The sequence below is a fragment of the Branchiostoma floridae genome, chromosome 7, assembly GCF_000003815.2.
Source record: "Branchiostoma floridae strain S238N-H82 chromosome 7, Bfl_VNyyK, whole genome shotgun sequence".
Classification (NCBI taxonomy): Eukaryota; Metazoa; Chordata; class Leptocardii; order Amphioxiformes; family Branchiostomatidae; genus Branchiostoma; species Branchiostoma floridae.
Genome location: NC_049985.1, coordinates 16,941,729 through 16,962,170, shown reverse-complemented (window position 1 = coordinate 16,962,170; position 20,442 = coordinate 16,941,729). Strand labels below are relative to the sequence as shown.

The following is a 20,442-nucleotide window of genomic DNA, read 5'->3' as shown; positions in this document are numbered from 1 at the left end:
GAAAGAGGCATATACTGTGGACACAAAGGTGTTTCACAGGCCCTAATTCTTTTCAATCGCTCATCACAGTGGAATGTGTACAGAATGACTTTGCAAACGTAGCAAGTGACGAAAATTCTGGAATAGCTTCATGATCAGATTCACATACACAAATTATTTTTAAGATTCATAGAGTCTTAAAACCAAGGTGAGATGATCACCTAACAACAAGACACACTGGAAGCCAGGATGTAGCTCTGTCCGGTTACCAACATATCATATATAGCCTTCAGAAAGCAGAAAACATTTTAGTACCTCACTAATATTTTTTCTGGCACACATACACTGATAAGAGTGGCCTCATCTTTCATTTTACCTTCGGTAAAAAAAGATATCTCTACAAAACTTCAAAGCCTTAAACATTATTCCCTTCCGTTTGACCTTTCTAAACCAACTTTCTATCCTGTCGGCCTCACAGAATTTTGTTTTTTTTCAGCAGGATAATGGACACATGAAACAAGAGAACACAGAACTCCTAATGGCCAATCAGGATTTGCGGTTTTATGTTAGGTTGTTTTATTCAAGTTATTGCCATCTCTAGCTACACTTCAGGGATGCTGTAGTTCCCCTAGTGATGAAATCAGGCAGGAAATCAGTGGCACTATCACCAGGAGGTTACCTATTGACGTCATACCTCCTTTATGAAGGGAAATTAGAAGGTGGTTCTGAAGAAAAGTTCCTCTACAACAAAGAAGGATCTCTCTTATCTGAAGACACTTTTATCATAGATCAATTGTCTGTTTGGAACATCTGAAGTGAAATTCTTGCAAAGATGCAGCGACATAGTAGAATATACTATCCTTTGTTAGAGTCAAGAAGTGGACAATGGAAAATTTTGACAGTACAGAAATGGACGGATATTAAAAATCACACAGACCTTAAAACGTTAATAAGAATGAGTACAATGTTGGATAGCTGAAGAATTTGACTTGTTGCATTTAATATTTCCAAACTAAATTTTCACCACTGTACAAGAAGATAGGAAATTTTTCGAATGTTGCGCAAATACATTTGTATCACATATCTAACCCATGGGAATTCCTTGATGTCTTTTGGTGCGTACTTAAACAACTGTAAATAAAAGCACATCCTATCTTCATGGAAACAGTTCTGTATGATCACAATGTTTGCTTTATCCTAGCGAGCAACTGACACCGAAAAAAGGTCAAGCCAATATGTCACCCATGTTTGACCACTGGAAAAAAAACACAGCCAAACCAAACACAACTTCACCATTCTGGCGGCGAATGTCCGCAGAGCTCGTACACTCAGTGCACAGAACCATAAATAATGGCATTTGAAGAGTGACATGGTTTTTTGTTTGGGGTGCTCTGGCTTAGCAAGCTAAGCAAACACATAACTCATTACAGCCACTTACACTGAGAAGGTTTTAATCAGCAAAGGAATGCCCTCATGTGTAACCAGTCTTGAAAAATTCTTACCAAGCAGTTCTACTAGCTTGTTGGTTTGTTGACAACAAACATCTATCTTGTTTCTTCTCTCTCAAGCTGGATTTCATACATAAGATAAGTTCTAATTCGACCAAGCCAAACAAATTAGCAGCGGCTTTGCTGTAATGTTATGTACCATAAATATAAATACAGATGTAACGCTAGTTCACCTTTATCCACCTTTATCTGTAGGATAACCTTTATTGTATTTACTTAGGGATATCATGTCGACAGATGATGGTTTCAAGCCGCAATATTCTAAATTTAGTAAAATTTGTAACTACTGTCCATCGACTTGATATCCCTGGATACCCTGTTTAGCAACACAACGGATATAGGTTACCCCGCGGATAAAGGTGAACTAGCATTACTAGGATAGGAAGAAAGAAACAGTTAAAGGTAGCCTGATGCCTAAGGTTAGAATTTCCTAAGCTAATTATCCAAAAACTTGTTTATCCAAAAAGTTGTAAGAGCTTGTAACAGTGCAATCTTAAGGATAAATTTTCAATGATTTTACGAATGACTTCAATCTTCGAGATCCAGACTTACAAAAAATTAGGGCACTGTACTGTAGTGGATGCTACCATCATGGACATTTCGATTGCTTACTGTCTTGCAATGTAAAAGGTAAATGTCTGGTTTGCCCATGCATATACTATAACTATATCTATGTTTAGATGTTTACATATTAGTTTACATCTGGATTGTTTGGTATTTGTGTCCAGGAGTAATCAAAGTCTTAATGCCTCAATTAAGTTTATATCATCTGCCTGTGTTGCACAATCTCTCGGTCCTACTCTCCAGGGATCAGTGGATCTGCTAGAATCTTGAGTTAGTCAGACTAACTTTGTGCCAAAGAGTCAATATACATGTAAATCATACACGTTTATTACAGGTGATGGTGATAGCACACAGACCACTTAAGCTATATGGCTATACCTGATGTGAATTTAAACATATCTCAGTGACAAAGTTCACCTTTGTCCTCATTTGTTACCCTACGCAGGTCGATAGTTTGGAATGTACGAGAGCTTGTTTCTTTGTCAGCCAATCAGGCGATCACCTGGAAAGCTATAATTATCTTGCCATTGTCAATCAATAACTCAAAGGGCAGGGGGTAGAATTTTGATTAATCTCCAAGGACAACTTCTCAGGGGGACAAAAGTACTCAATCTTCCACAACTGTCACAGAGATAGGTAACTACAGTCAAACCAGGTAACTACGGTCGAACCTCTACATATGGACCACCTGGCCAATGTGACAATTTTTGGTGGTCCCTTATAGTATGAAGTTATACAATAGATATTTTCCCAACCTGTCTATAGTGACCACCTGTACACAAAGACCAGATCTAAATTGTTCCCTCCTGGATGCATTTCTTGGGCAGTTTTGATTACACTCTCTCACACTGACGGAACACGGTATCAATCAAAAGGCCCGATAACTTTTACTGCGTCCACTTTTCCCACAAACCTGTAATTTTCCAGACACTTTTCCTGCAGTCCGGAAGGCAAATTCATGTTTTTATGGACGAAAGTACAAGAAAGAGCGAGTAATTATACCACAGTAATTATCCCCAGAATGACCGGGCAATTACCAGAATGACCCCGGGTTCGCTAGGTAATCACTTGACAACACAGAACAGGTCAGAGCTTTGCCCTGGTTACTTTCTGATAAGTCATAATTAGACCCTGATTATTTGGCTGTATACACAAATTGGAAAAAGATACGTGAGTTTGGGAGTATTACAGAGGAGATTGTGACCTAGAAAGTGTGGCCAATCATGAACTGGACTGTTTTGGACAGTAGAACAACTGCCATACATTGCAATTGTCCCTGAAAGCCTATCATAAGGTTCTATATTATGTATTGCATTATATACAAACTCTTCCTTAATACCACTGTGTTCTTTTTTACGATGGATGACTTCACAATTGGGAAGTGTACCAGTCAATTATTGTTCCTGAACAGAAGATTATACATCCTATGCTGTCTTCATAACATGAGTGTAAATTACAGCGTTGCCTTAGGGTAGGGCAGTATTGTTTTGCATCTGTGTAGATATCCGGTAGGATGTTTTAAAATCACATTAACTAGAAAGTGTTGTCCTATAATTTGTTCAAATTAGCTGTTGGGTCTGAAAAACAAACCAACAATCATACAATAAACTTCAGCCCTTAGGTAGAGTTTTGGATGAAAGATATTCAATTTGGCTTAAAACTATCAAAACTTCTTTGAAAATTCTAATGACTCAATACCATGAGATCCAATGAAGCCAACATCCTGTAGGTTGTTAAAACAGACCTGTTCACCTTCATTACTTTAACTACTGACCCTTCCTATGACCCCTATGTACGACTTGATCCTTACTTATTTCTACACAAAGAACCGGCACATGCTGGCAAAATCCGTCCCCTCCGCAATTTCCTTCCCCACATTGTTAAGGTGTTCTGACTTCTTAAAGTTTAGTGATGGGAGACGGGGTAGAAAATTGTTCCTCCTAAGCTAACAAAGGCACTCGAGATCTTTGTGTACAAAAAGCTCAGGGAGGTACATTTCGTAAGCTGGTACCATCTACCTGTGTGCTATCTGATGTCCTTATCTGGACTTCTATGAATATAGAGATGGTTTTATCTGTTCTCAATCAATTACAAAACAGGTGTGCACATTTTATATTTCCCAAAGGTATTTCCGCCACTCAATCTTCAGGTAATTATCCTGTCTGACTGAGCAAAATGTTAAGAAGTGTCAAGGAATATCCTGTGGGTAATGAGGGTTTATATGCAAGACAAAAGGATCAAGAATGGTATCCTTCTTAACGTTATGGACCTACAAGACAGACAAGGACTTAGGAAAGATTAGGGGTGGATTGTGTGCCAATGAAAAAGCACTGAAAAGGAAAAAACAATCATTTATACAAGAGGGTTAGCAGAAAAAACAGAAAAAAAAGGGGAAAAAATGACACTTTGGGTAAAAAATACTGCCCTTAGATTTCTGCTCCACCTGCTAGCATGCTCTTACTAGAAGTATACACCCCCCCCACACCCCCACCCCCAGCACACAACTGAATGCCATTGCACAACCATACTGTAGTTGCGTAATGGCATTCAGTGGCACCTATGGCACTGTAAACCGTTCCCAAAATTGTATGGATGCTGTGAGTAGGTTTCCTGAAAGATGCCCCATATTTCACAACTAAGAAAACTTCCTAATTTAACTTCATAGCATCACATTTGAATACAGGTCCATCCTTCTTCTTTTATTTCTGATGTCCTGCTATCCAGCAACCCAATGAAAGGAAAACATCACACCTGCCCTTGACACAGGTGAGTTATCACCAATCTGCTGACACACATCTTGATGAAGAACCCCGCTCCATGTGTTGTCTCTGACGCACTCCCCTGTCTCCGATATCACAGGACCAGCATGCCCCAGTTCATCTCAAGGACCTGTCGCGCCGTTAAGCTGGATTAAATCCGACCAGCTTTGTTTACAGATGCCACTCCGCCACTTGGAGTAATCCATGCAATAAGAGGACCGATCAAACTGTTTTCTTGGCTTTTTGGTGCCTAAGAAGACGAACAATGATGTCTGATGGCCCACGGCTATTTACATATGAGGAATGCTAGCAGCCAGGAAGCCCAAAAGAAAACAGCCATTAGAGAGTTTTCAAACACAGTTCTAACCCAATAGATAAGACAGTTGGTATAGTGTTGAGTTTTGGAGTTATAGCTGTCATCGTAACCTCCAGTTATGACAATGAATGAAGAAAACATTACTGAAAAACTAGCCATTGGAAAATTCATCAGGAACTTGTATAATTTATATTTTTCTTTACATCAAGTTCTTTCACTGCCTCTCGTCATCAAAAATAAATGTTTTATGTAACTAATACACTCAAGTCTTTGAGGTGGGGGTGCCAGATTCTTAAACTTTAAAAATCATCTTTATTTCAGCCCTTCCAGAATTTCCTTAGAAAGAAAACAATGGGAGGATGCACAGTGGAAATGACACTTCCAAAACAAACGTTCACCGGAATACAGTAAACCGGTTTCCTTTCAATAAATTCAAAACAATGTGAAAAGGCATCCAGACCAAATATTGAAATAGTCGAACGGCTAGCCTACAGGTCAGTTACGATCGATAAATACAAAAAAAATCTTGTAATAAATATATTCAGAGAACATAGATAAATTTTCCATTTTCGGAAGGTTAAAATATTTTGACACAGTGATGATTTTATGGGCTTTTACTACCCGGAATGCGAAACTGTACACTGAAAACCTGAAGTGGTACCCTCTCACATTGCCTAAAGTGTGGTGAAAGTTTATGTAAAGGCACCTCAGACTCCACGTAAACCTTTAAAGCTACCCTACCTTGGACCCCTGCCAAAACGACACTGTATTTTCCTTTCCAAAGTTCAACCTTCATACACAGAGCTGGATGACTGTAACAGATAGTCCAAACAATACATAACATCCAGGAGGACGGATGCTGGCAGGTTTGACCTGTTTACACCATGAATCTAATCTCCAAGAAGATGTACCGTCCAACTCAGTACTTTAAAGACCTTTAATATGTCCACTTTCCTTGTATCTTATAGCACTGAGCTTCTTACGCATAGTCAGCTATCTAAGATGCATATTGTGGGATGTGTATTGCAATGAATGCTGGGATACAGAAAAAGCCTCCCCCCTCCAAAAAAAATCCCAATGGTGTGTCCCTGTGAACTTAAAAACTTCTATTTGGAAAGTATGTTCAAGTTACATTTCTGCAGCAACGATTTTAGGAACCTACATATCTTACATAGCGTTACAGCTGATAAAGAATTTCTTAGAACCTGTATCCAATACCAGGTAAAAGACAGGCTTGGGCAACAGTGAAGAAAAATGTTTGACTCTAGCCTACGCAACGTTTTTCAAGTCACGTACACAAGATCCTGACCTTCAAACAAACACCTTCACAGATAACAGCTCGTGAATAGAACAGGATGTGCGCTCACTTGCACTTGCTCTCAGTGTTAGTGAAAAGTTGAAAGTTTTAAACCTGTGATTCCAGAACTGTTCACAAAAGTTCATCGTATAAAGTTATGGCTGCCAAACTTGTCTGCACTTTCTAACCTTGCGAGACAGCCCATTCAAAACCTGTCTTCAGCTGGATACCTGATCGGCCTGTTATGCCCACCTTGTTACATCCAGGACCGTGATCCTATTGAAAACCAATTGCTCATGATTATGAACAGTGCATTGAACAAGAAGGACAGAGCTAGTGTGAGGTCAATGACATGTAATGTGTACTGAGAAGACTACACAGGAAAAGTACACAGAGAGCTTCTTTTCAAAGTAGTTTTAGAATAGGGTCTGCATGGGGGTTCTGACAACGCTTAATGCTATATTCAATCAGACTGCCTATGCATTACGCTAGATTCAGGAAGTCAATTGTGGATAATGTGACCAGCTCACTATGAATTATGGGGATAAAAAGCTTATTCCTAAATCAAAACAGCTTGCAAAAGATAAGGGTAATGCAGCACCCCCCCCCCCACACACACACACACAAGTGCTATGGAATGTAGTCTATTCTAGACATGACATTGTCACAGCAGTTTGTAGGAAAGCTATCTGACTCTGAGTTTATTGGCAGTTCTAAATGTTACGTTATACAACCAATCACTGTGATGTCATGATCCTACATACCAGTCGCAAAGGGACTTCTTAATGGCAGTTACTGAAGGCATACTTCAAGTCTGTCATTACAAGAGGTATTTGAAGGACAGTATACTTTTCTGTTGTCATATGTCAATGCCAAGGGCTCAATTTGCTTGTCTGGTCCGCGTTACTGTGTCCTCTTCCATTGCCAAAACATTCCCTTTCCGTCCTTGGCATTATTAAGGACTTTGTATTGTTGTCATTTGTGTACATCCTGACTTGTTAAGGTCCCGTGTGTGCTGTTTGGGACTGTGACAAGAAAGGATATTTGTTCAGCGTAGTAAGTAAATTACGCACTTACAACAGCATTCCTACCGCAACACTCTAGTCTCTAGTCTAGTCTTCCAAATTCAAACTGATCTAACCTATGACAACTATACTGCCACAAAAACACCACTTTTAATCTCAAACTAAATCTCTTCATAATATCTACATGATTTTAGAGATTTGGTATCCATTAAAGGTAAGGAAAATGGGCAAAAATTATTCCTATCCACCCCTTCCAAACTTCTTGAATGGATGTGCCCAACTTTGTAACTTCTGTAGCATCTGAACTGAGTGAAGAGACCACCCATCCTTCTATTTACATTCTTTAAAACACCTCCTCAATTTTAACTCCAACAATATTCCTGACCACCATCTCACCCAACCTTCCAACCTTTCATAGACAGATTTACGATAACTTTAAATTTTTCTAATTAATAATAATCTCTTTTCAATTCATGCCCGGCTAACTGATAAAAGATTATTGGCCTTGCTAAGAGGTGCCCATGCTGTGTGAAAAATCCCTCCTACTGACAAAATACACCTCTATAAGGCCCTGACTTTGAACTTGTGGCCTCTGTCTTTACTTCCCTTTGGGGATCCATCACTTCCTCTGACTTGTTTAGAATGAAAACCTCGAAAGGGAACAACAAACAATTTGCTACTTGTACTGGAGGCTTTCACAACACAGGGACAAATCATCTCACTGGGGCCTAGACTAGAGTTAAATGGGCCCTGCGGTTTTGGCCTTGTGGTAAACTTTGTGGAGTAACCTTTGAGTAAATAGATCAGCGGAAAGGGGTTGACTGGGGTCCTGAGGGGTACATATGAGGAACTCTGTGGCTATTTTGGGGGCGACTTGGCCGCCATCTGGCCTTAATCAATCCGCTGGCACCCAGAAAATATGTGCTGCAGGCAGGAATAGACCGTATGGCAGAGAACCGTAACTCGTTTCGCTTGGTGCAAGAAAATACAGACGAAATGTCAGGTTTATGTTCTATGTTCTGTAGGAGAACTACAACAAGTTTAGTCGGCAGGGGGTACAGTTACACAAGTAGGTGAAATTGTTACAAGTATTTGTCAACTTGAGAAGTTTTCTCCCGTTAAATTGGGTCATCAAGAGGCATTGATTACTTGACCTGCCCCTCTAGGGTTGCCACCCGGCGCTGGAACCACAGGGAGGGCCCGGTAGGAGAGAGGGTCCGTCTGTACATAATGTCAAACAAATAGAGCGGCTGTGTACAGCATGATGGCAATGAAGATGAATGACCCTAGGAAAAACCTACCTGCACGGTGCCAAGTCACTTGATAAAACTTTAATGTCGGCGCGAAATTCTAAAACAAAACAGAGTAGCATTCATCCTAAGCTATCCATGTGGGCGATTTTTTGTTGAGGAAACGCTATATAGCATTAGGAAGAAAATGGTTTATATAAAGCAATACACATTTATGAATGTTTTGGAATTTGGTGACTTACCTCAGGGCTCCAGAGTTGGGAAGCTGCGGCGCTTGTAGGAGACATGAGGAGCTTGTTTTTGCTTCTCCATCTCTTGAAGACTTTGTTGGCGTGGTGATGTCCAGAGGGAGAAGAAGACGAGGACGACTTGGCCTTGTGCATAACTGTGTGGGAAGGGACAGAGTTCTGATCGTTAGCGGAAGGAGAACTGTGGAGGAAGTGGAACTTCCTTCGAAGATGGATCCTGGGGCTACGGGGGGTTCTGGGGCTGGCAGGCGGGGTGGACTCCGCGCTACCGGGGGAGGAGCCGGTCCCGCCCGCCGTGAAAATCAGTCCGACTCGGTCGCGAACGCGATCCAGCTGTGCCCGAGCCCTCCGGGCCACCCCGGGGGAGTCCAGCGACTTGAAGCGAGACTGCAGCGACTTTATCCCGGCCAGGTTAGGGTCGTCCTGCGGGACTTGGTAGTTTTGGAGAAGACTAGCGTCGAAGCTCCGTAAGGACCGCAGCGTTGGCCGGACGGGGGGTGGGGGCGTGCCCGAGGGGTTGGGAATGTTTTCCCCACCACGAGGGCTTGGCGATGCCGACGACTCGCTGTCGGAGTGGACCCCGTTGGACGCCAAACTGGCATTGGCCTCGTTAATCCTAGCCATAACAGTTTGGTGGGACGGCAAAGTAGAGTCAAAACTACGCATCGTTCGTAGAACGGGCTTCACACGCTTCGATCGTGGGGTTCTCTTTGGCACAGGAGGCTTGGAATCCTCGCTGTGCACAGCGCCATCCCCCGGTCCCGGCCGGGTGTCCGGATGGCCCCCGTTAGCTGCCATGCCGCTTGCCTGGCCCTGTTGTTGTTGTTTCAGCGTCTCATACTGCCCGGCACTGAAGATGCAGCTATTTGGCAGAGTCCTGGGCGCGCTACTGTCCGCCTGTAGCAGTACCATGGATGGCAGTGCCTCCTACACCCCGGGCTAGCTCTAGCGAGTGTGTAGTGAACCGCCCGTTTCTCCGAACAAAATTGATAGCAGCTCGACCTCACGACTGACAGATCAGCAACTCAACACCGCTGAGCCGTGTATGTCACTACAGCCGGGAGCCACAGAAATACCGCCCGGGCGGGGGGTGAGGTCTCCTCCGCCGCTTGCTCTACCCAGCGGTGCACTGTGATGAGAAAAACACAACCAAAACTTCCGCAACACATTCACAATCTCTACTTTCCCACAGCTTTCTTTCTCAGTTCCTCTTGCCGGTTGAAATATATCCACGTAATGCCTCAGCAGATCCCGGCACTAGAACGATCAGTACACGAGTCCCACTGCCCTGCTATGTTTGCTCAGCGGCGTGCATAGCTACCCGTCTAGTGGACGTGCCTAGCAATGTTTTGATCGCTGTCTTTGGCTAGGTGCGTACATTCCTAGCGGCGTTGGTCTCCGCTTTACCGCTTTGACTCCGAAAAGGCAACGATGCTGATAGATGAAACGGCTCGTGAATGCTTCAACGGCAGTGGATTCGTATCCGGAATGTGTCTGAAGAATATGTATACTCGTAACAATCGTCAGGGGAAAGACTTGCGCGGGCACACGGCCAGGCTTGTTCTGACAGTCGCTGCGGTCATGGGGTGGTCCCGGCTGGGACTTTGAAGTTTGCGTCACGTGACAGCGCAAGATTTGATGTTGTCATCGGGGAAAATAAACACTGGTCAACAAAAACATCGCGTAACGTTTTAGGAACATGTGTTGACCAAACACTCGAACATTTGTGGAGTCATTATGGCATCCATGCGGGCCAACACAATGTCATACAATGTCCAACCCGCATGCTTCTACTATACGCGGTTACATATGAATGAAATATTAAAAGGCACCGGGAAAGGTTATCTGCATAAACCAGATAGTGGCGCGTTTCAAGCCCAATTGCACCCACTTTTAACATCAACATAACAAAGGAAGTGTATACAAACAGAAGAATGACTTGTAACTATTGTATAAATAAACACGAGAAAAAGAAAAATTTCCTAGTCTCTTGCAAACAGTGTTTTGTCTATATACGTTTTAATCAATTGAAAAATTAATAAAGTAAACTCGAAATTAAAACTTGGTATTAGTCCTCAGTATACATATATATTTCCACTTCCGTTGTATTAATTTCATTCATAAAGGCGGGTCCATTCATTCATTAATACACACGTTCATTCATTCTTACACTTTCATTGTCCTGGTGGACTGAACCAAAAAGATAAACAAAGGGAGCTCATAAAGGCGATAATGGGCCCCCATTGCGTGCAGTGGGATGGGCAATGGGAGGGGCGGGAACTGTGCGTCATTAGTTTCATATCATCTAGAACTAGTAGAACAACACACGGGAACTATTAACTACGTCATTCGCAAGGCGACCTGGTCAAAGCTAGGATAGAACCCTCCCACCAAAAGGCCGAACCCTGTGAACTATTCGGTCCATCTATTCATTACAACTCAGATAAATAAACAAGCATTGTTTAAAACTTTGGAAACATCCTTGCAACAATCAAACATCATGTCCGTTCCAAAATACGTTAATCGGCAGGTGTTGACTGTTAAAATACACACCCAAGAAAGCGTGTGACTGGTATAGGCCGGTATGAAAGTGTTTTTTCCAACTTGTTTGGGTCAAATGTACTGTCTGTTTCCTTTGCAAAGGATTCTACACGTAAACTTTGGTGCAAGGCGTGACTTGTTGCCTTCGCTGCCACCTTTCATCCTTCAATCGGCATGTGCACGAGGAATCCAACATCCCCAGCGACTGTAACGCGAACTGCAACCTCAACATGCGGTCTACGTGCGATACGTCATGTAGTTAGAGTCCTACAATTGGCAGGTATTTAGATAAAGCGGAATTCCGCCGGCATCAAAAGTCAACCAAACAGGTGCGAAACAAGAGATTTAACACTTACGCCTTCAAGCAACCTCAAAACCATCTTGTTATCTTTGTTAGAACTACCAAATGCCTTGGCGCCTGACTACGAAGCTGGTCTCTTTGCCAAAGTTCACCTAAACAATTACAGAAGAGGGGAAACTAATTATTTCCAGGCGGATTCCTTGATGACAGTTTTTTGCCGTTTAGAGTCCGAACTTTGCCTAGATGTCATTTTGTCAATCCCTTTGTGGGTGATTTTGGCTTAACCGTCACGCTTTTCCGTCGGCAGGACTCGCTAATTTGACAAGGGCAGTGGAGTACAGTGACCAAGACGTCACTGAATCGTCTTGGGAGGAAAAGACATCGAAAAAATACGTGACAACACCAGGGTACGCAAGTTACAACATCTGCTAGGAAGATTAACTACGGACGACAGGGCAGATTTCTCTCGTCAGGGTTTAGACCTTAGGGGAAAATGATCTACGTTATGACATCAAGTTCACGGTTCTGTATCCGTGAGTTGACGTGTGTTCCACGGGGATACAATACCCAAGGTTACGGGCGTGGTTTTGGGTTCAGCGACCGCTAGAGTTTCTCCTACAAGGTCGTTCCGGCCGGACCCCTCCTCCAAAAACAACGTCGTTGGGAACTATCTCGAAGCAAATGTCGTATTGTTACCATTCACGTTTCTCAATGTGTTGATCTTCGCTCATGTACAAAACCATTAATCTCCAAGCAGATCCTGCGATAGCATAAGCTGCCAGAGGAGTGAAGCCGGCCTAGGAGTGTATTTGGCTACCGGAGGCTGATGACTCCCTTTGGCCAGCTACACTCCTTAGCCAGCTTTGATACTATCTTATGCCACTGGTAAATTATGCCTGGAGATTACAAAATCATTGAAGCTTCCTTTGAGAAATTCTTTAATTCAAGAAAATGAATAAAATATTTGTTGCTGACACTCCTAGTCCCAGATATTCAATTCACGCGACGGACGAAACAAGGCGAACAAAAACATTACGTCAGAAACTCTACTTCGGCCAAGCAAAAGATAGAGTTTCACACTTTGGAAACAGGTGCAATTGTAGTACCTTGTATCTACCACGTAGCCACTGGCAAAATTCAATTTATCAGTAACTCGTTCTGAAGTTTCATTCAAGTTTCAACATGGGTGTTGTAAAAAAAAACAGCCATCGCACACACAACCTGAGGCGATTGATAAGGAATATGCTACTTGGTACAACCAACATTTCAAAGCTTCTCTTCAACTCAAGACCATTCAAGTTTTCCAGGAGAAATTCTATAATAGAAAAAAAGGAAAATATTTGTTGCTGACACTCCCAGTCCTAGATATTCAATCCACCCAACGAACAAAAACGCGGCGGACAAAAAGATTACGTCACAAAATTCAAACTTCGGCCAAGCAAAAGATAGATAGAGTTTTACACTTCGGAAACAGGTGCAGCTGGTGGTATTACTCTGTATTTACCACGTAGCCACTAGCAAAATTCAAATCACAAGTAACATGTTCTGAAGTTTCATTCAAGTTGCAAAATGAAAGTTGTAAAAAAACAAAACAGCCACCGCACGCACAACCTGAGGCTATGGATGACGAATGTGCTGTGTAGTACAGCCAACATTTCAAAGTTTCGCTTCAACTCAAAATCATTGAAGTTTCCCATGAGAAATTCTGTAAGCAAAGAAAGGGACAAATATTTGTTGCTGACACTCCTAGTCCGAGATATTCAATCCACCCAACGAACAAAAACACGGCGGACAAAAAGATTACGTCATCAGTCACAAACCTCGGCCAAGCAAAAGATTGCGTTTCACACTTTGGAAACAGGTGCAATGGTAGTACCTTGTATCTACCACGTAGCCACTAGCAAAATTCAATTCATCAGCAACACGTTCTGAAGTTTCATTCAAGTTTCAACATGGGGGTTGTAAAAAAACAATACTGCCACCGCACGCACAACCTGAGGCGATGGATAAGGAATGTGCTGCCGTGGTACAGCCAACATTTTTTCGCGCCAACTCAAGCCGGATTTCGACACAACGTCACGATTACACCAAACAATCCCTAGCCTCTAGGTCATTGTCCGGTCAAAGACGCCGTTTAGACTGTGTAACACCGATTAAAATCTACGGTTCATGGTTCTTGTTACAGCTTTTGGTGATTGCGATAATCTCGATCTATAGGCGGGAGTGCAACGTGGAAACTTGCACCAAGGAGGATTGCTTGCATGCAGGAAAGCACCTTGTGATAACATGACAACAGAAAACAATTTTATAAAGGACTAAAGCTTCACAAGGTAGGGCATTGATTAATTGATTGATTTAACTTAACGGGTATACAACGGGCAAACAAGATAACAACAAATAAGCAGGCAAAGTCTGATGTAACGTCACTGCAGAGTAGGAGCGTTAGAAAAAGCGCGTAAAAATATTCCGAAAGGTAAAAAAAGTTTGACTTTAGGCTTTACGTAGCTAGGTAACGCACACGCTTTTAGTGCATTTCTAAATTCTATTCGCGTCGCTCAAAGCGTTTCATGACAATTACTAATTCATATATTATTTACAAACTTTCTAGACTTACTTTTTCCGTCTGCTTGTGCGCTATCCGATGACACAGATTCTTCCAAACTCATGACGCTTTTGACTTTTTCACCCTCAGAGACAAAAAAGATGAGCAACACCCAGCACAAATTCGGCAAGATTCTTCTTTGTAGGATTTCTTCTTCTTTGTAGTACTAGTAGTCTTCTATCAATCCTTTTTTCAACCTCCTTGCTTCTATATAATCATGAACACGACACCATAGTGCGCTCCAGTTCGATTCTGTACACAGTCTGAGCTCATACTGAGAAACTTTACAACTCGCACGTAATGTTTATCTCCTGTATAAAGGCGGCACTCGAGACAACATACCTTAGCAAAGTGTTTAGCACGAACCACGTCAAAACACGACCTGTTGTCCCCGTTCCCGCGGAAGTGGCCCCCTAAACAGGTGAAATTGACCGAGAAACGTGGTCAGTGCAGGGGGGTGTTGTTGATTTCACCTGGCGAAAAGTTATGAAGCTATGGCGGACTTCAAATGGTAAACTTGCGACAGCGAGTAACGTCTGAAGAAGGGACGAGTGCTTAATTTATATGAGGTGAAACGTCGGGAATTTTGACGTCACTAGAAGTCACTGAGATACAAGTGGATTGAACTATGGACCTACTTGGCATTGGGTTTCGAATGAATGGCATAACTTTGCATAACTTCAATTTCAGGAAGAATCAGACAAAGACAGTCGAATATATATATTTTGATGACCCCTTTCTTTTTTTCTCTTTGCCCGGCACTCCAAGCACCCAAACCATGTATAAAAACAAGATATTTTACGTACTTTGCACGATACGTAACAACAAAGCATGGTGGTAGGAAGGAATTTTCCACGGGGACGATTTTGGAAAATGTAACAAGTTTACCAGAAAGATAACGCAAAACAGGAGATGACAGAAGAACTTAAGGGACCCCCTTTGATTCTTTGTGGTCAGTCTCTGAAGAAAGTAGGGGTCAGTAGTCCATGAGTTACGGGTCATTCCGGCCACTGACCACACGGCGAACGGTGTGGTATTCATCGTCATCCTCCCACCTCAGGTCTCCGGACGTTCCCATGAAAATAAGCGGGTCAGTTTTCATAACATCTAGCGGTGACGTATGTATACAGGATGGGGAGGGGTGGGGTGGAGTTGCACCTGTCTCCAATCAGATGTTACGTCATCGTTCGTCTGTCTATTGTTTGTTGAACCTCTTTCGTTTTTCATGAAAGCTCAAATCAGCCTGCAGGCCGCTTTTCATTGAGGTCATGAGAGAAGAGGTAAGGGTCAGACAAAATATATATCAGAGGTGCAGTTAACATCATTTAAAGTCATAATAAGTATATGTACACATATCTTTGCTTCAAGTTTGTTCGTAAACATCTTGTTGTATGCCGAAGCGACATAACTTTACATAGATTACTTGCAATCAAAGAGTTACGTTACATCATTTTTTTAGACTAACATCTTTTAGATATAGAGTACATATTTGTGTTCCAACAACATTTAAACTGATCATTGTGTCAAAGTGTGTCTTTTATTTAGACGTCCTTGTGTCTGACGAAATTATGACGTGAATAACGTGTACGTAAAACCACTAAAATAGCGTTGTGAAAAAAGTAGCGAGCACGTTACTTTTAAAACACTGTCTCCAGGTTTTGAAGTGGACGAGTAACAATGGGGTTTGCATAACTCCATAAGCGTCACTTGTCGGAAGGCATTGGTACTACATCTGCCCGTACGCTTGCCTTGCGAAACATTCCTTGTTTTCTGAGGCTTTTACCATAACCTTGGACATATTAGCGGTGACCCCATACCGCTTCAAATTAGTCCCCATACGTCGGTGAGTTATAGTTCCGGAGTTTAACAAATCCATGCAGGGACTGTGATTGCCAAGGTCACAGGAAGAGGGGCCCTCCCACACTGCCACCTGTCGCCCCTCCCACCACACGGTGGCAAACCTAAAACCCATCTGTGCGCGTAAAAAACACAATCTCCTGAACCCTGAGACAACTTGACAACCACTATGGCGCCGCCCTACAAACTAAAGCAGTTGTGAACGATACTCAAAGCCCTGTTAATCGTACCCCCTCCCCCCAAACGATCATCACAGGGACATCAACTAAGGTAAACCACAGCCGACCCCTGCCCCTTCTCACTAGAGCTGCAGCGAACGTAAACTCCTGGCGGGGCACTCTAAACAGGAAGGCGCCTAACCCAGGTTACAGGGTCGGCGCCGGCTTTGGTGCTAAGTATTTTCCCAGTTCGGAAACGATTCTTGTAACGGCATTTAAGTTGAAGGCCACCCTGAAATTCGGAACAAACAGTAAAACAAACGCGCGCGCTTCTATGCATGGGTGCAACGTAAATATCCCCGGCATTTCTCGGAAGTTGAAAGACTTGCATTGCTTATGTATTCAGCTACCATCTTCAAAGATAGGAAAAAAATTTATGTCATAAACGTAGGGTTACTATGTTAACAAATACCAAATTTTACGCGTACTACATCCAGCCAGCTTTTATTGAGTGCATAGAAAAGCCCGTTAAAATTTCTGACAAAACGGCCTGTAACGTTAAGTGTAAACCAATTTTCTTTTATCTTTCTACTTCTGAATATCAAGGACTTCGATGTATACTACTACTATCATACATACAGAACAAGTACTAGCCTGGATACCAGACTTCGGCCCAATCTCAATAATTAGGGTCTAACTCATGATCAAGGGTCCTTGGGGTTTAGCCTGGATACCACACTCAGCCCGATCTCAAAAATATATTTTAGAGATCGGGCTGGGGTGTGGTATCCAGGCTATTTTGAGTTATGCTGGCCCTAGAGCCGATGAGTTGCGGGCTGTATTGGCCCTGGAAACAGTCTGGCATCCAGGCTAACAGAACATATCTTTGCCATAGTTAAAACTGTTGCATACACTTCAATTCCCGGATCCTCTCCTATGATCCGAGACCACAGTGGTTGTACTGGTACTTTTCAGTGCCAACGAGTTTTACACCACATTACCGGGACCCGCCTCTTCTGTAGTCTTGCCAGTAAAATCCAACTTTTGACGCCGATCCCCCGGTGCTAGCCTGACTGTTTCAGGTTAGTTCGTGCTAGCCTTGTTACCAAACCCCAGCCCGATCTCAAGTATCTATCGTGCAGGGGTCTGGGCGGATGGGATAGGAACTCTTCTCAATTTTGCACCTTATAGTGGGCAAAAAACCCCACCAATAGAACAACACAGGATCAGCAGGAGGTAATTACACCCCTGCCATGATTGGTTAAAGACCCCCAACTGTACTTTTTGAATCCATAACGTAGCTGATTCGCTACTGTGATAGCCTGCTGACCAACTGTGGTGTGTTGTAGCTGGCTACCTGTGGTGAGAGTGGTCATCAATCCTAGGTTCTCCTCCCACTGATCAACGGGCCTTCGAGAACCTTTCTACAGCCATGTTGCCAGACCCCAACACGAAAGATATCATATATCTTGAGGTTGGGGTATGGAATCCAGGCTAAGTTCGTGCGGGCACGTTTATGTCGCGTGGTAAAGGGAAGTACACGTAAACCTTGGTCCTCTAGCCTGGACTTGTCAGCGGCATCATTTGTAATTGTGCGACATACAGGTAGAATCTGGGCAGGTAGTCCAAAGATTAATAGCTCATTTCCGTAATGAACGTCACTGTACTTTTCAACGGTTGTGTCAAGTTTTTCTAAGAATCCTTCTTGCACTGAATGATGCAAAAAGACGTACTAAAACAAGTCAAAGTCATGGATCTGCTTGGAGATAAGACTGAAGAGCACGGTGGTCTATTAACTGATGTTCAATGGCTTACAGCACATTGGCCTTTGCCACAGAGTATAAACTATTACAGGTGTCCTGTTTTCCGTCAGAATAGCACAAGAATAGGACAAAACGGTTTCGTCATTGTCTACAGGACAGCAGAGGATGATAAACGTGGTAGTTACATCAGCTCGTGATGATCACCGACGTCAACACTTTCACAGTTTGAGAAGACATAAACCATATCTGCCTGTCCATAAAAACGGGTTTCAACATCTGTACGGTCACTGTGCTTTGTATATAGTTATGATATACAGCACCACTAAGATTTCTATTTCTAACCCCCCTCTCTAGACATAACTATGTTGTAAGAAGAATAAATCAGCTCTCACTGCGGCAGACGCCGGACTATTTCTCACCACACATAGGAAAACAAAAATAACGGAACGGTTTGTAAGCAGAGCAAGAGTTCAGCCTACCTATGGGAAGACCCTTCTTCCTCCAGCGGCAGCGCATCACGTCCTTAACCGCAAATATAACCATGGCCGCCCGGAGACGAACACTGATGCCTTGGTCCTGCATGCGGTGTTCTAGACCGCCAAGTTTAAACTCTCAGTCCCAACTATTGGACCGCCTGCGTGTCAGCTGGACGATATTTTCTTTGGACCATACCATTATCGATTATAGGGGACATACTATCTTTGCCAACTCTTTGGGATTTGAATTCTGTTTCCTCTGATATTCCGATAAATCATTTCTGCTAGTCTAGATATCATCTATGTGAATCTTTTAGTACAGAGAAGGGAATTTTGTTCCAGCAGTTATTTATTTTCAGTTAGATAAAGTTTGGTTTTTGTGGCACGTTCCAGCGACTGTTTTTCTTAACGCCCGCTGTGCACATGACAGAAAGAGGCCAAGTCGTCCCATCTGTTTGGTACCGGTGCCGTCGCACGTGTTCCGCTCCAAACACAACCCAAGGGACCGCTCGGCGATGTCATTATTACAATAAACACTGTTACAAATCAGCCGAAACAAACACATCATTACTTGTCCCATTGGCGGCGGTTTCCACTGAGGTTGGTATGTGTTTACATGACGATGCAGCGGGGGGAGGATGACAAGAAAGAGAGAGGGGAGGAGAAAGAATGTGTCTTAGAAAAGTCTCACATTAATGTCCTTGTTAAACTAAGGCTGGAAAAGAAAGAAAAGAAAAAGAACGAGATATGAAAACCGGGTGTTACGTTGCAGTGCCGTTAAAGCCACTAAGGACATTATCGAAGATGATCCTTCATTGTCCCGAAAACCATCCATCTGCGAAAAAGCATAAGGATCTGTCCACGACTTCTCGAGTTATGCTTTCCACGGAAACACAGACAGAACCACAGACGACACCAAAAACGTAAACTTATTGGCGAAAATAATAAACTAAAGAAAAGAGAGACAAGACTTGAAAGGCAGCTAGCTAGTAGATGGAGAGATAGCCTACACCGTTTTCGATAGGTAATTGATTTCAGGCTATCTGTCCGGTTGTTGACGAACAAATGCCCGGTCAAGCTCCGGCCATAAACCTCTCATGACCACCAAAGCGCCTGGGGCATTTTGGTGTCTTCTGCCAATTGAGTTGTTTGGTACGGCCCAAGAACAGTATTCTAAAGCACCCACGGGTTAATCGAATTATGCGGAATCTAAACATTGTTTAGTCTGACGCCGGAATCGTGATTTCAAAGGTCGATGACTCCCAGTATGTGGAGGAAGAGGGAGGCACGGCTGCTGACGGGCACATCGCTCACAAGAACGGGTCAACAACCTCGTACAGTGCGATGACCACCTGGATACCTACGGTGGTATTAGCCTGGGGGTACAGTCTTTCTTGGACAAGGTGCGGAGACTCACAATGCAAGTATATCAACCTTAGACTATCCACATAAGTCAAAGACAGGAAAAGTGTCATGTTATGACGATTGTGAAGTATTTCGTGTTCAAGGCGCCTCTTGTAACCACAAAGGTGCTGTGTGTTTTAAACTAATGGATGGTTTTCAAAACACTACAATACGCGATGAATGAATACATTTTACGTTTTACTGTACCTGTACGTATGTGCTTTGTAACTTGTAAGAAAGTTGCATAATTTCTTAGAGGGTGAATGTAACGGTGATGATTCAAGAAAGTGCTCAAGATAACGGCATCGTATGAGTCTTTTAGAGTACTTTTCGTTGGTTCACATGGGCGCTTTGGAGAGCTACTGTAAACTAGTCTAATCCAACCCTATATACA

The 20,442-nt window shown here is 42.9% G+C and overlaps 1 protein-coding gene across 1 annotated transcript in view; it reads right to left on the bottom strand.

Annotated features, from left to right (window-relative positions):
* Positions 1–10,726, bottom strand: part of LOC118419021 (rho GTPase-activating protein 6-like) — a gene marked incomplete in the record, with an annotated part of 51,660 nt that extends 40,934 nt beyond the window's left edge. The window contains 1 exon segment of the mRNA XM_035825243.1: positions 8,941–10,726. Coding sequence (XP_035681136.1) covers positions 8,941–9,858 — 918 coding nt within the window.
* Positions 10,727–20,442: the final 9,716 nt, after the last annotated feature.